The sequence below is a fragment of the Papaver somniferum genome, chromosome 7 (assembly GCF_003573695.1).
Source record: "Papaver somniferum cultivar HN1 chromosome 7, ASM357369v1, whole genome shotgun sequence".
NCBI classification, from domain to species: Eukaryota; Viridiplantae; Streptophyta; class Magnoliopsida; order Ranunculales; family Papaveraceae; genus Papaver; species Papaver somniferum.
Genome location: NC_039364.1, coordinates 219,224,013 through 219,238,317, shown reverse-complemented (window position 1 = coordinate 219,238,317; position 14,305 = coordinate 219,224,013). Strand labels below are relative to the sequence as shown.

Sequence of the window (14,305 nt, the reverse complement as noted above, 5' to 3'; positions counted from 1 at the left end):
GTTTGCAAACTTTAGATGCAACTCAAAGTTCCGGAGTTGACAGAACTTTTTCAGTTCACGTACCGGTTTGCATACTCAAGACTTTTTAACTGGTTCTGGAGTTCACAGAACTTTTTCAGTTCACATACCGGTTTGGGTACTAAACTGGTTCTAGAACATATAACTGTTTTGGCTTGCATACCGGTTTGATTGTTTTAACTCAGTTTCCTTACCACAGTTCCAAAATGGTTTGTATACGAGTATACATACCTATCCGGATCATGAAACAAACAGATTTTACCATGATGTACATACGAATATGTATATCACACAAATATGAAAGTCGATATATAGCTACTCTGCTACGTGTACGAATACATTTGATACGGCTTCAAACATATAACAGTTTTCTCAGTTTGTAAGACTGATAACATTGTCTTGTATTCCGAATATAGAAGTTTTATATTTCTCTAAATCAATTCGAAACATTCCTCAATAACATCAATGACACATATCAGTGTTCCAGGTTACTTTCGAATGATAAACTTGAATCATGATTTGGTTCCGAACAATTAATTGTTCTCCACCGAAATTTGATCAAGTATGAACAAATTTTCGTTAAGCTTAGTCATTATATTTCAAGAAATTCGTAAACTAAATAATTAGTTCTCGACTCGAAATTCTTGTATATGCAAGCTAGTCTAATTAGTTATGCGACAATCATCTCAAGGATAGAAAGGCGAATATAACTTGAGAAATAGATGAAGTTCTCCACAAGTTTCGGTTGATCTTCGCCTTCAAAAGGTAGAACGCTAATGATGACTGGTTCGTTTCTCAAATCCATTATCCTAGACCGAGATTTAACTAATTGTAGATTGGAAATCAAGATATAGTTTTGACAACTAAATTTGACAACGAGCTTGATATAGCAACACTTGAGTTTGATCGAGCAATGCTCTAACAAAGTCAAAAGTTTGACTTGACAGTCTCCGACCAGCTTAGATACCAACCATTAGTATTTAAATATTGGGTACCATCTTTAGGCGTTGGACATTTGCCGGGTACCAACTGTTAAATAGCCCTAAATGATTTTACTAAGCTATCGATTGTAAAAGATGAAACAAACCAGGTTTTATAATTTTGGAGAAATTCGTTTGGGGCGACTTTCACATTTGGTAGCTAAGTAATTTTACAAACTACCGATTATGAAAAATTGGAATTTTCAATTTGGAGGTTTTTCATAATCGGCAGTATTCCACGTCCACGAGACTACCGATTGTAGATATTTGGGGTGCAAATCTTATAATCGGTAGATATATTACCTACCGATTCTGGGAAGTTCATGGCATTTAATGCAAGCAAAAGTCGAATATTTTTGTTTACAAACGCGTACAAACGCACACAAAATGGGTATTTGAGTTTTTTAACACAATACATGCATGTTTGATCCATTATTAATTTCGATCTCGTGTGATTCTTCATTTTCTTTCATGAAGTCTTCATTTAGGGATTCTCCTCCACAAAAATTTGGATCATTAAAAAAAAAACCCAAATCATCATCGCTAAAAGTTATTGAACCTTCAACATTATGTTCTTTAAATGTTGATCACCTTTTTCTTCGTACCCATCTATTTTTGTTATGAATTTAAGAAAAAATGGTTTTGCTCCCATTTATTCTTCTTTTTCTTTTTCTTCTTCATGGCATTCAATGCAAGCATAATTAGGCGTTCAATGCAAGCATGTAATAGGTGCATGTAGATCAGCATATTAGATCATACCGACTCGACTAACTGCCCAACACTTATGATTATATGAGGCAAGGACGAGTTATTAGGCGTTCTAGGCATAATGTTGAAATAATTATGCACTGACGATTCAGTAGCTGCATCATCGTCCACGAAAGAATTTGCTTGAAGTTCTGTTCGTTTCCTCAATAATAGAGAACTCATAAATCCTTTTAATAGTATTAATGATTTCTAATAGGTCAAAAAATCCAACAGCGATCGTATAGCATACCTCAATAAATGAAAGTGATTCCTTGGCAAGGGATGCCATTTGAAGGTGGTCAAATCGAGAATTGACTGAGGGCCAAACAAAAAGGCATCATCAAGAGTGAAAACATCAGACAACTGTGCGTCCAAGTCATCAGTATCAAGCTAAACAAGCAGAAGTAAATCAACAGTAGACTCGGCCCACTTGAAAGTAAAAATTTAACCATATGATAAAACAAATAGAATGATACTAGTACATTGACAACATTCATACCTTGGTCAATGACAACATTGGTTCTCCACTAAAATGTAGGGCTTCCCCTAGCCTAACTAGTTCGCATGATGCAGCTTCATCATCTGTTGCGGATCTAAACTCTTTGAAGTCTGCTTGAGGTTTTACGCACAGTTGTAGGTCATCACCAATTCTCAGATATCAATCATCCTAATTGCGTAGGAATATTAAATCTGAATTAAATAGAAACAGTGATGAGACAGTAAAATAGATATGTCAGACTAGAATTCCCAATATTAAAGGCAGCTGAACTTACACTGATACATGCCACTGAAGAATGAAAGTCATTTAGGTTGGGTATCTGATATATCTTTGCTGCAAACATTTGCAGGATGTTGCTAATATAAAAAGAGACCGTAGGTAGGATTCACGAAGGAGGTAACTGCTTATGAAAAAATAAAAACTTATGACCGCAAGTAAAGCTAAAGGTTCCTCCTCATTATGAGATTCTCAAGCTGCTTACCGTAATTAAGATCCAGAGATATTTTATTCAGAGAAAGTGGAAGCTGGAAGAAGCATATGTGTTGTCGATTGAGTTCCGCGACATCAAATATTCAAGCCAGTGAACCAAAAATCAGACACAACACAGAGTGTTTTCAAATGATGGATATGACTCAAGTTAGATGAGGAACTATAAACATAAAGATACCTTAGGGCGGGAAGAAGTAACTGTTAAGCTGAAAGAATGGGCTATAGCTTCAAAATTGGAAGGCAAATTATCTGAAAGACTGGCTTGCATTCAAAAGGCAGAAATCAAATGAATTGTTTGATCTTCACTTAATTGAATAGTATTTAGTTCCTGAAGTAACCATTGAACACCTTCAGCTCAAACACAGATAAAAAACATATTATGGCTCGAACAACTCATTAACACATGAAAATGACAACTTACTGCCTCTAGGGAAACGTTCGACCCACTTGTTTTCTCAATTATTGAAGAATTTAATTTGGAAAGGTTGGGCAATATTTTACGAATCCAACCTTGCTTCCATTCCTCTTCAATGGTTTCACTTCCCCTGAAAGCATCAAGGCTGCTTATCTACCTTTTCACCGTCCTTTTCTTTGTGGAGTTTTTCGAGCAGAGCAGTCGCTAAGTTTTGCATTGCCACCTCTTTGCTTCAGATAGAGACCCCAATGCAACATAGAGAGTTCAGATCTGAATGATGGTATTAGAATAGCCGAAAAAATTTGGTGTCACCAATACATGCTTCAGCATCATGATGCATCAAGGTTCTCAGAAGTTGGAAAAAGAAGTTTCGGGAAAAATTTGCACAAAGGGGGTCAAACCCCAAATCTCTAAAAAGAAAAAGTTGGAGACTGAATAGACCTTTTGTGAATGAAAATAACTCTCATTGGTGGAAGATCCTCCAATGTAATCGCCGTCGAGGAGCATCAACAATCTAATAGAGGGTGGTCACAAATGAGTTCACGTATAAATAAGACAAAAACTAATTAAATGCATTGAGTAAAAGAAAATCTCCATATAAGAGAATAAGCTTACTCCTCTAGCAATTTCTAGTAAACAATCTTCTATAGTTTTCTGAAGCGAAGTACTAGTGTTTGGCTTTTGTTGTCCGACAAAACTCAACAGAAACTTGAAGACTCTTCTTCAAATGCCTATAAATATCATTGACTATTCCAATGTCAGGAGCTGGTGCTCTTAACTGCTGAGCCAAGGCTGATGCGATCTTAATCATATAAAATTTAGTTTGGGGGATCATATGCGACATTTTTTTGGTCTTGATGGCGAATGATAGCAGCTAAAATAAGTTGTTGACAAATCTCCAAAAAAAGGAAGAAAAGATTACTATAAAGAAGACCACAAGTAAGAAACATTTCTTTACCACATAAAGGCATGAATATTCGATACAAATACCTGAGTTTTCCACAAAGTAAGCAAGGAAAACATGGAAGTCATAATTAAACTCACCTGACTATAGATGAATGTGGTTAACGTATGGCCTCCAAGAAACCGAACAGAGTCTGTCCAGAAGTTCAGAAACAACATCCAATATATTGTCAGCAAAATAAACCCTAAAGAAGTAATAACATTCATGAGATGGGAGGATCAGATAACATACCATAGATGTCAAATGCACTTACACTTGGTTTCCCACAATAGTAAAACAATTCACTGATTTCCAAATCGTTTAAATGGCCAAGAATTAAATGGAATGTTTGACAGGTACTAGAAATTACTGAACACTTACATTTGCCCCTTGCATATGCGCAACAATATGTTTATAGGCCTCCATAGTAATATACAAAACTTTAACGTGCTCATTTCGAAATTCTTTGTAGATCCTTTGTTCAAGATGTTTGACAATGTGCAATAAAGAGCAGTGAATCGAATTCACTTCAAGTTGTTTCATATCAGATGTTCTTAAAAGATTAATGATACAAATAAACTTCAATATATATACTTCTTTTGGAATGGGAAATAGGCCACAAATTTTCTTTCATTTGGAGGAACCCTCCTGCAAATTCCTTTCAGAAATTAGACAATAATTTATCACCCTTAAAGATACTAAAAAAGACTACTTTGTAACATGCAAACTAAGCTACAGGGCGAAGGTGATTTAATACTTACACGAGATTAAGGGAAGATCTCAGCAAGCAATTTCTTATAATGCTGGAAGCAGGACAGCAAATACACACTGGAAGAACCTTCTAAACAAAACCCAATTTGGTTAAAGAGATTTGGAGATTTTGATCGTCAATTTAACGAATAAAAAGAAATCACACTGGTAACAGTTCCCTTTGCACAATTGAAAGCTTCGTTAAGTAGGATTTATACAATTGAAAAAAAGAATAAAAGATTAAAAATTACAACAAATAGAAAAATCCAATTTGGTTAAAGAGGTCATAACCAGTAGAAATTTCTACGGTTAGGTCTTGGGTGGATCTTTAGCTCCACAATCAATTCTAATCGAAATTGAATTACAGCAGGTTAAAGAAAAGTTTGGGATTGTTGGGGGAGAAGCTTCAGCAACATCTGTGTCTTCTTCACTTTTATTAGCAGCGGCAGAACAAAATAATTTGAGAAGATAAACAACAAGAGCACCTGAACTAGGACCTCCTATAACAAAGCTAGCCACAACCATCCAGCCTTTCCACTTGCTTTGAACAGTAACTTTTCCCTGTGAATCAAAGAGGATGGTTGTTGATGTTGAAGTTGTTGTTCCATTATCATTGTTCTTCACAAGTGTTCCAGTTGGAGAAGATTTCTTCTGTGGAGCAACAGTAACGTTTTTGTGAAGGATTTTATATCCTTTCTCTTTGATTAAGGCACCAGAGGAAGAAGTGTTTGTGGGCACCGACCTAGCTGAAATAGATGACCAGAAACTGCAAATTATACAAATTAAAATCAGAAACCTAACCAGGGAAGCCATTAGAGAAGATCAAGAAATTTGAAGAAAAATGGAGAATGAAGAAGAAGATGATTAGAAAATATGGAGAAAGAGTTGAGAGTGTTAGAGCAGAGATTACAAGTAAGATATCTGGGTATTGCTCTTACACGCGGTTATCTTTATATAGATGTTTAAATTTCTTAACGGTCTTTTTTAAGTTTCTAAAAACTGGAACTTCCCAAAATTCGATTTTTTTTTAAAAATACTAACTTGTAGCCGTTATCATAAGTTTCTAAATACCGAATTCTAATTTTTGTTTCTGGGATTATACACCTGAAAGAGCAATACAACAACAAAACTATGAGGAAGAGGTCAAAGATTCAAACTTACCAATTTTCTTTATGTACACCAAACAATTGATGCACTAATAGATATGAGTCTGGAAATTAGTCGCTCAAGATGCATTAACCACTATAAGTTAGTTTCAATGAAGCAAAACTGATTTACTTCTATAAGTTAGTTTCTGAAATTGTGATTTGATTTTATTTGAAGATGAATTTGGTTTGACTTGAGGTGAATTTGTGTGTGTTGAATTTTTGCGAACTGATATATTCAATGATCATAAGTGGATTTGGAGTTGGTGATGCTAATTTACAAAGTTTAGATATGTCAACAGGGGAAGAGTGATTGTGGTCTTGAAGTGTTTGAAACAAATACTAATAGGAATGACAGCAGCTAAGAAGCAATGAGTTGAGGCTAAGAGTTTGCTATCTATATTAATCATCCGTGACACAGTTTGCTAGGTAAATTCATAAGATTTGGTTACAACATGCTAATGAAACTACAGCTTCAGCCACTCTTCACTGGAATTTCCACAAGATAAATCTGAGTAAAGATTTGTCCTTTTTTTTCATTTTTGTTACTGATTTCTTCTTTGGCTTACATTTTAGGAAACTTTTCTCAGCCTGGACTAGGATAAGAGACCCGTATGGTGGGTGAAGGCAGGAGGCATTGGAGGTTTTCTCTTTTCGTGGTGAATAAATTGCTGGTGAAGGCAATATGTGATCTCTGAAACACAAAAAATTGGACAATTTCTTGGTCGTTTCTTCATATAGGAGTTAGCCTTTTCAGGCAACTTTGGGCAACAAGGTTGAACAACATCATTTGGTTATACAAGAAAAAGTTGATATTGGATAAATGTACCGATTGAAAGATTTGCAAGATATCCCAAATCAACCTGTGTATATTTTGTGGTTGACTAGTCAAGAAATAAGTATGTTGATTACCTTGTAGTAATGTTTGATAATTTTGAAATCTTAGTGCTGGATTATTCTTTATGATAGTCTTTGAAACACATATTGACCCTTTTATAGGTGTTAAGGAGGGGTAGATGTGAAAGGCTTTCCATACTTTCGACTGCCCTGGATGTCCTCCAAAGCACTGTAAGTGGTTGGTTAGCAGGGTGAGACTTGCATTCTGTAATTATCATGTATTTACCAGGAGAACTCCGTCGTTCTCTGCCCTGCCCTTAGCTGTCAACTGTCTTTGCTTTTGATACTTTTAGTCTGATATGAATGTGGATGGTCGTAATAGTCTTTGTTCTCTCATGTGTATTCGTGATTTGCCTATGGATGTGTTTTGTCACTGAACCAGGGTTATCTGGATATTGACTGCGCATAGATTAAGAATAGACACAACAATGGAATCGTCACAGCTGCCAAAATAATGGACAAAGCAATGGAAATCGCACATCATCCTAAAGTGCATGTGCAAAAATTTCCTCTCCTCACTACAGTTTCAAAAGTAATCTTGCTTTTTTTTCATGTCATATACAAGTATTAATTTCTACACCTCAGGATATTATAAATTATAATCTGTGAAGAGTTTCAAACTCCCATTTTATCATTACTTTCATCTTCTAAATTAGTAATACTACCTATTCATTTGTATGTCGGGACTTCAGAACAGTGAGAAAAATGCCTCTCAGAGATTTCTGTCTCATAGTTCCACCCCTTGTAATCTACTCACTAGATTTCAAAATCAACGGCAAGGCTAGTATAATGAGGAGGTGGGCCTTGATATAGTAAACCAGGTAATTGTATATGATGGGTTCATGATGGGTGTTGCATTTGTTCTCAAGGTATACCGCATATGTTCAGAGTCCACTTCTTCTGTATCTCAAAAAAAAAAATATTACGTAATTTGTTGGCAAACTGATTTTCTTAGTTGGTGCAAAATATGTGAAAGAAAATAGTTAATTTTCCTTTCTCTCGATAACGAAAGAAAATGATTTTTTTTTTTTGTTCGAGTAAAAAGATAGAAAGCAAGATTTGCTTCTGATGCCATATTTTTAATAGTTCATAATAGTTGGCTTTTTTCTGATAAATTATGTGCAGAAGTTTCAGAGGCTAGCATTGACGTGCCCAAATATTTCTATTGCAGGTTACAGAACAAGAAAAGGCTCTAGCTGGGCTTCACTGGTTTTCTAACATGAGTGAGCACTTAGATCAGCAATTGTTATCTCTGGAGGAAAGTAAAGACACGGAGCAACATCCTGGTAACAATAGTCTTACTTGATTAAAGATTTGGGGCCAAACAGGTTCGCCAAGTTCAACAAAAACAAAAACGGTATGATAAACATCGGATTCTACTTGTCAACAGCCAATAGTTTTTAACTGTTTTGCTCAGTAAAGGTTTTATTCAGGTGTTCGATTCCCTACTTTGTTCAAGCGGACCTTCTTGTACCTACAATCATCCATCTAAGTCTTCAAATTTTGCTCGTTAAAGTCCACATCTACCTAATTTGACACAGGGATTATCTTATGCCCATCTCCATTAGACCGATAAACTCAAAGATCATTTAATATAAATGGACTTTTTCTCAATTTCTCTTACTCAGACAGGTGCTTTTGTACTTTAACTTATGTCAAAAATCATTATACAAACACAACAAACTTTGATTAGTCATTCACTCATGGATAATGAAACAAATTACACTCAACATTAACTATCTGAAAACAAACCGAAAACAAACAAAGTAAGTGGCATTCACATTACAACCATTTCTGTATAGAAATTGTAATGGTTCAACTACCACCAGTATGTACATATAATGATAACCATAAGAAAAAGACTTGTTAGGAAAAAAAAAATTGGTTTTCGTCTCTTGTGTCACATGAGCAGTATAATTTGCATAGGCCTGTTTAAATTTGCATCATTTTTGGTTTTCTCTGTGTTCTCTGTCCGTAATCTGTTTCACATGTTGGGAAGTCCAGTTCTTATAAATCTTTGTGAATATATTTCAAGCAACTATACGTTTCTGCCCTCTCTCTATATAATGGTTGTCTGTATAAATCTCACTTGCCCTGATTACAATCTCAATTTTGAAAACACAGCATAAGAAAATGAAGATAAGTTTACTAGTATGGGCTCTCTTACTTTCTTCCTTAAGTATTTTATCGTTTATGGCTTTAACTGACACAATTGTGCTTGATATGGATGGCGCGAAACTCCGGACATCGTCAAATTACTACGTTGTTCCTGTTATTCGTGGGAAAGGTGGGGGTGGACTGGGAATTGGGCTGCGAGACAATACATGTCCCTTCTTTGTTCTGCAGGAAAATTTTGAAGTTTCTAATGGAATACCACTGAGATTTTTTCATGCTGATAGGAATCTGAAGGCAGTAAATATATCAGTTGATGTGAATGTAGTGTTCTCAACAGCGACAACCTGTGTACAATCGACTGCTTGGAGACTTGGAGAAATTGATGATTTAACGGGCAAGAGGTACGTTAAAACCGGTGGGATTGTTGGTAATCCAGGTTTAGGGACAGTTAATAACTGGTTTAAGATAGAAAAACATGGAGGTGGAGGAGACTATAAACTTGTTTATTGCCCCGGTGTTTGTAAGTTCTGTAAAGTTGTTTGTGGGGATTTGGGCGTTCTTTATGAGGATGGTAGTAGATGGTTAGGTTTAAGTGATGCACCGCTAGCAATGACGTTCAAAAAAGCATAAAATTGTTGTGTTACATTTAGAAAGGCATAAAATTGTTGTGTTCTTTCCTTATCATTCACATTTAAGTTTCAGAAACGGTGTCTTTTGGGGCAATTTATATTTATGAACTACTCCTAAAAGAAAAGAAAAATTGGGAGAAACTTGGTCAGAAACAACTTTTTTTGCTGGAGGATTCTATTATGCATTACCTGTGAATGTAGAAAAAATATAGCAGAAAAAAATATACAACCCAAGTAATGAAATGTAAAAACGAACCAGAGAAATGAATCACTTTTATGTATTCTTGCACTACTTGATAGCTTGCAAGTAAGAATCGTTACAACCAAAAAATGGATGAAAACATTCTTCCTGTTAATTTTTACAACAATAAAAGGAGTAAGTTACAGCCGAGAAAAACTTTCTTCTATTTTGTAATCTATAAATGTATAAAAAATTATGGTGAAGAAAAGAATCAAAATTCTATTAAGAAGAATGTTTGCAACAGGTGAGCACACAGTCTTCGAGAAAGTTGGTGAGTTGAGAAGTATAAAGGGTAGGATCGTTACGGTAATGATCAACATGAGGCGTCGAGACAAAGTCGCAAGCCCTGACTTCTATCCCAGATTTACGTTGTTCCTCAATGAAAGATTCTACAGATTTAGCTGGAATAACCTTGTCTGCAGAGCTGTAAATATACAACTGCGGGCATTTTGGTTGCTTCACTGCTAACAAACTCATAACATCCAAGAGCCTCCTATAGATCGACAGAACATTGGTAGAAATTTAGATGCTAAACGGAGATGATACAATAGCAAAGTAGAAGCATATCAATTATTTATCCATGCAACCAACTTCGATATTTTGAACAAAGCAATGGCATAAGGTAGAGCATACAAGGACACAATTTAAAGTAAACCAAGACTTTAGCTGGATGTTAAAACCAAGGTTGCAAGAGCGTTTAAACCAAAAGCTTATTTTAGGATATCTGAACATAAACGATTCACAGGAGGAAAATTTACCTGTTAATTTTGGGGAGATTGAGAACCACCTCGAAGAATTTCTCCAAAACTACTAGCAAAGCTGCTTCAGTTACTGCAGGTCTGGGTTCTGCAACATTCTCAGAATCAGAACCGCTGAACGCACTTTTAGTTGCAACACTTTGCTTTTTCAAAAATGCGGCAGAAAAACCTGATGCCCAAACCTGAACGATAATAGTAAAAAAGATTTAGCATTTTACTAAGTCAAATGGAAAGAAAAATAAATGAACTACGGAGATAATACTCCATCGCTCTTTCAATTCGAGGGAACACCACGGGGACATTAGGTTTTGGCACAATTACATATGCCAACATCAGGTATTAGCATCAAATTTGTCCAGTTCAGGATTTAATCCTCATATATTATGCTAAAATTAACCCAAAATGTCTTCTCTCTATTTCTGACCCCATTATCAAGTGTTAGCATGTGGAAACCGCCGAAATCAACAGTTGGGACGTGAAATGATCATCATTCACCTACGGTTAGAATTAAGCATCTCCTACTATGGCTCTGGCTATGAAGTTATACAGTTAGGTTTCACCTAGCCATTGGATGGCAAACACAACTGCGTACACAAAGCGCCTGTTAGGCAGGACAAGCATATGACGCTTTGTCAGGGAAATTCACAAAAGAAATGAGAAATCTGTTTTATATTTTTCACATCAATTAGAATGGATGATTTGAGAGTGTAACTCTGGTTAACATTTTTCTTAACACTACTGGGTGGAAGAGTAAAAAGGTGCAGAGTGGGACCATTTGCAAAAACTGGACAAATTTGTGTATGTGAATATGAGGTGCGTTGTGGGTTGGCAACCTAATCAACCCGAACTTTATGTATGCTAGTCCTTGCAACTTCAAATACAATTTCTCAAACACACTATGCTAGTCCTTGCAACTTCAAATACAATTTCTCAAACACACTATATTGAGTATTGCTGTGCTACGGGTGGGGATGGGGGACAGACATCCCATGAGTCTTCTTAGCAAGTTCATGGAGAATTCATCAAAAGCACCATGTTGAACATTTATGTTTTGTGGCAGGGACTGCCTATGAGTACCGATGAACAGGTCTCTAAAATCTACTGTCCAACTCAGACGAATTAGGAGTTGAGAGCTTCTCCCTTTAACTGCTGGCTGCTGGTTATGTATATATAGCATGACCTAAGCTCTAAGAATGTACATAACAGAAAAGTAGCGAAAACCTATAGACATTTATGTTTTACCCGTGGGTCTGGAGCTGCAGCAGGAGCCGAATCCACAACACAACCTCTAATCCTTCCAATTATAGATTGATCCTGCTTCTGAAACTTTTCAAGAATAACTCCATAACTGTAAGAGAAATGATATCAGAACATCAAAACAATAGATATCATAGTAAAACGATATACAACGTCAAAATAAGAAGCGAGAGTATACTCACGTTAACCAGCCAGTATTGCTGAAAGTATGAAAAACTAGATTTTTTCCTTCCTCTTCTTCTAGCCAATCAGCTAGATGGTTAACAAGCAACTCTATGTTTTCATCAGATTTTCCAACAACCTGATAGTTAAGTATCTCAGCCATGGGAAAAGTGAAAGTTATCGCATGAAATCCCCTTGAAGTATACCAATCTGCATATCTTTTCAGGTGCTTCTGCTTAGCTCCCAACCATCCTAGCAAAACTACAACTGTACGAGACTTGGCCGATGAACATTCTGCATCTTCCGAAACCTTATACGCCTTTGGCTCTGGCAAATGCCATCTGTACATCCCTTCTGGAGGTGGCAAAGGTGTAGTGTTTATGTAATCTATGGCTTTAGGAGCCTTGGACAGTTCAGCTGATTGATACAATGACAGAAGTGCAGGCGGTGAAGCAGTAAAGGAAGAGAATAAACTAAAGTGACTAGATGGAAAACTTGAAGTAGGAACAAGAAACTTAGAATTTGGTGTAGGTACTCTAAATCTTGTTGCAAATGAAAAGTTTGTTAAGTTAGAAACGGATAAGCCGGATACCCATGACTTAAATTCCTCCGAAGTAGAAGCTGATGTACTCGATTGGGCATCAGTGAAACACGGCTCTGATTGCTTTGGAGGCGGCAATTTATCTGGAAGGTCGGCAGAGACAGTAGCAATTGCAACTGCAGCAGCTGTAGTTAGTGGTCGATGAAGGATTCCAGAGAGGGAACCCATGTTTGAATTAACTGGTTACTCAACATACAACTTTCAAACAACTTTCAAGAAAGTATTGAAAATTCTTTCAACTTGAGAACCAACCAGTCAATATGAAGGAACCAAGACAGACAACCAGAACCTTCTATATGATATCCTGTTCAGAGCAAAAAAAAAAAAAAAGCATTCAATTCAGGATATGTCTATATGAACGAATATTTATAGGAATCAGAATAACTTTGTTCCAATAAAATAGTACTACTGAACATCAGCAAGGAAACTGCTTATTCTCCGCGTGGAAAACACCAGTCATAAAGGGTTGCCATGTTTGAACCCATACTTTTAGTCCAAAAGACAGAATTACCCATTCAATTTCTAATTTTTGACCCATATTACAATCCATTATATTATACTATTAGAAGACTGATAAGGCAGATACGAGAGGTGGAAAAATTCTTACCAGCTGTTCTGATTAAGCTATTGATAAGGGTGAGTTGTCAAAGCAACAGAATCAAAGTTCGTGATACTTCAATTATGTTGAAGAGAATCGGGCTGCCAAGTTCAATTGACAGCCCGACCTTTAACACAAGAATTCCTCTCAGTCGATCCCTGCACAATGAAAAAGTAAAAGAAATGGTCGATTACTGCAATGGTTGAAAGGGGTAATTATGTCATTTCGAGTTCGTTAATTCCCACCGATTTTTTTTAGAAACGAAGCTTTGGGGTAAAACAGTCATAACAATTTCGGAAACAGAATTACAGAGATTCAGAATTAAAAAGGAGCCGTTAAAAAGATTGAACTGCAGCGTAAATGACATTATCACCCTCATTCATCCAAAGAAACGGCGGAAGTGAGTTGAAAATTGGTATAGAATCGCTCGAGATGAAGATTTCAGAAAAACATCAACATCAATTTCACCCGAAAAGGAATCAATTGAAATATAAGTAAATTCAAATTGAACCCTGAAATAAAAATAATAATTAAGGAACCCTAAAAAAATTCAAAATCCCATAAGAAGATGAACAAAAAAAAACGTTCCGAACCCAGAAATAAAAAAAGCTGATACAATGAGAAAAACCAATCCTCTGAGCAAAGAAAGAACACAAGAAGAAACAATTCGTTACCTTTTTAGTAAAACTGAGAGATCGAGAATGAAACCCTAATTTCTTGAATAGAAGATTGGTGTTGTGGTATGAATGAGAATGGGTGTGAAAGAAGAAGAAGAGTTTTTTTTTTCTTGTTGTTGTTTGTGTGTTGAGTTTCTTTCTTTCTTTGTGTTCCTGAACTCGCGTGCCTTTGCTGCAACCCACCTTTAATTACGGACAAGTTCCAACATAAAGGGAGGGCTCCGCATCCTATACGCCAAAATCCTCTACAACTGTGCGCCTACCAATAAGGAAACGCTATGTGTTTGCATTTAAACATACCAAAATCATACGTTTTTAGTATATTAAAGTTGTTGAAATTGAAAGATTTTCACGGAAATAAAAAAGGAAAATATTTATCCTTCC

General features: G+C 36.0%; 2 protein-coding genes and 2 long non-coding RNA genes across 5 annotated transcripts; 2 read left to right on the top strand and 2 right to left on the bottom strand.

Annotated features, from left to right (window-relative positions):
- Positions 1-1,279: 1,279 nt before the first annotated feature.
- On the bottom strand, positions 1,280-5,575 carry LOC113299600. 2 transcript variants are annotated; one of them, XR_003335130.1, is made up of 9 exons: positions 4,853-5,575; positions 3,764-4,739; positions 3,155-3,662; positions 2,912-3,061; positions 2,726-2,768; positions 2,519-2,644; positions 2,245-2,435; positions 1,996-2,060; positions 1,280-1,897 (listed from the first exon to the last, which is right to left on the bottom strand). It is a non-coding gene; the product is annotated as an uncharacterized LOC113299600 (long non-coding RNA). The 2 variants fall into 2 exon arrangements; XR_003335129.1 differs by having other exon boundaries at positions 1,280-2,060.
- Positions 5,576-5,645: 70 nt separating this feature from the next.
- On the top strand, positions 5,646-7,684 carry LOC113299599. Its single transcript, XR_003335128.1, has 5 exons — positions 5,646-5,753; positions 6,277-6,415; positions 6,563-6,885; positions 6,986-7,415; positions 7,576-7,684. It is a non-coding gene; the product is annotated as an uncharacterized LOC113299599 (long non-coding RNA).
- Positions 7,685-7,942: 258 nt separating this feature from the next.
- Positions 7,943-9,703, top strand: LOC113299598 (kunitz trypsin inhibitor 2-like). Its single transcript, XM_026548653.1, has one exon. The coding sequence runs from the start codon at positions 9,017-9,019 to the stop codon at positions 9,626-9,628; it is 612 nt and encodes a 203-aa protein (XP_026404438.1). The 5' UTR covers positions 7,943-9,016; the 3' UTR covers positions 9,629-9,703.
- Positions 9,704-9,865: 162 nt separating this feature from the next.
- LOC113299597 (transmembrane protein 53-like) lies at positions 9,866-14,076 on the bottom strand. Its single transcript, XM_026548652.1, has 6 exons — positions 13,919-14,076; positions 13,254-13,402; positions 12,066-12,950; positions 11,869-11,974; positions 10,627-10,808; positions 9,866-10,361 (listed from the first exon to the last, which is right to left on the bottom strand). The coding sequence occupies exons 3-6, from the start codon at positions 12,812-12,814 to the stop codon at positions 10,091-10,093; spliced, it is 1,308 nt and encodes a 435-aa protein (XP_026404437.1). The 5' UTR covers positions 12,815-12,950; positions 13,254-13,402; positions 13,919-14,076; the 3' UTR covers positions 9,866-10,090.
- Between the last annotated feature and the right edge of the window lie 229 nt (positions 14,077-14,305).

What these genes read in the sequence shown, in the direction of transcription:
- LOC113299598 (XM_026548653.1), top strand. Translation starts at nt 9,017, where the DNA reads ATGAAGATAAGTTTACTAGTATGGGCTCTCTTACTTTCTTCCTTAAGT.
- LOC113299597 (XM_026548652.1), bottom strand. Translation starts at nt 12,814, where the DNA reads ATGGGTTCCCTCTCTGGAATCCTTCATCGACCACTAACTACAGCTGCT. An exon ending in CTGCAGCTCCAGACCCACGG is followed by an intron (nt 10,809 to 11,868) that starts GTAAAACATAAA and finishes ATTATCGTTCAG; the next exon opens with GTTTGGGCATCAGGTTTTTC. An exon ending in AATCTCCCCAAAATTAACAG is followed by an intron (nt 10,362 to 10,626) that starts GTAAATTTTCCT and finishes GTCGATCTATAG; the next exon opens with GAGGCTCTTGGATGTTATGA.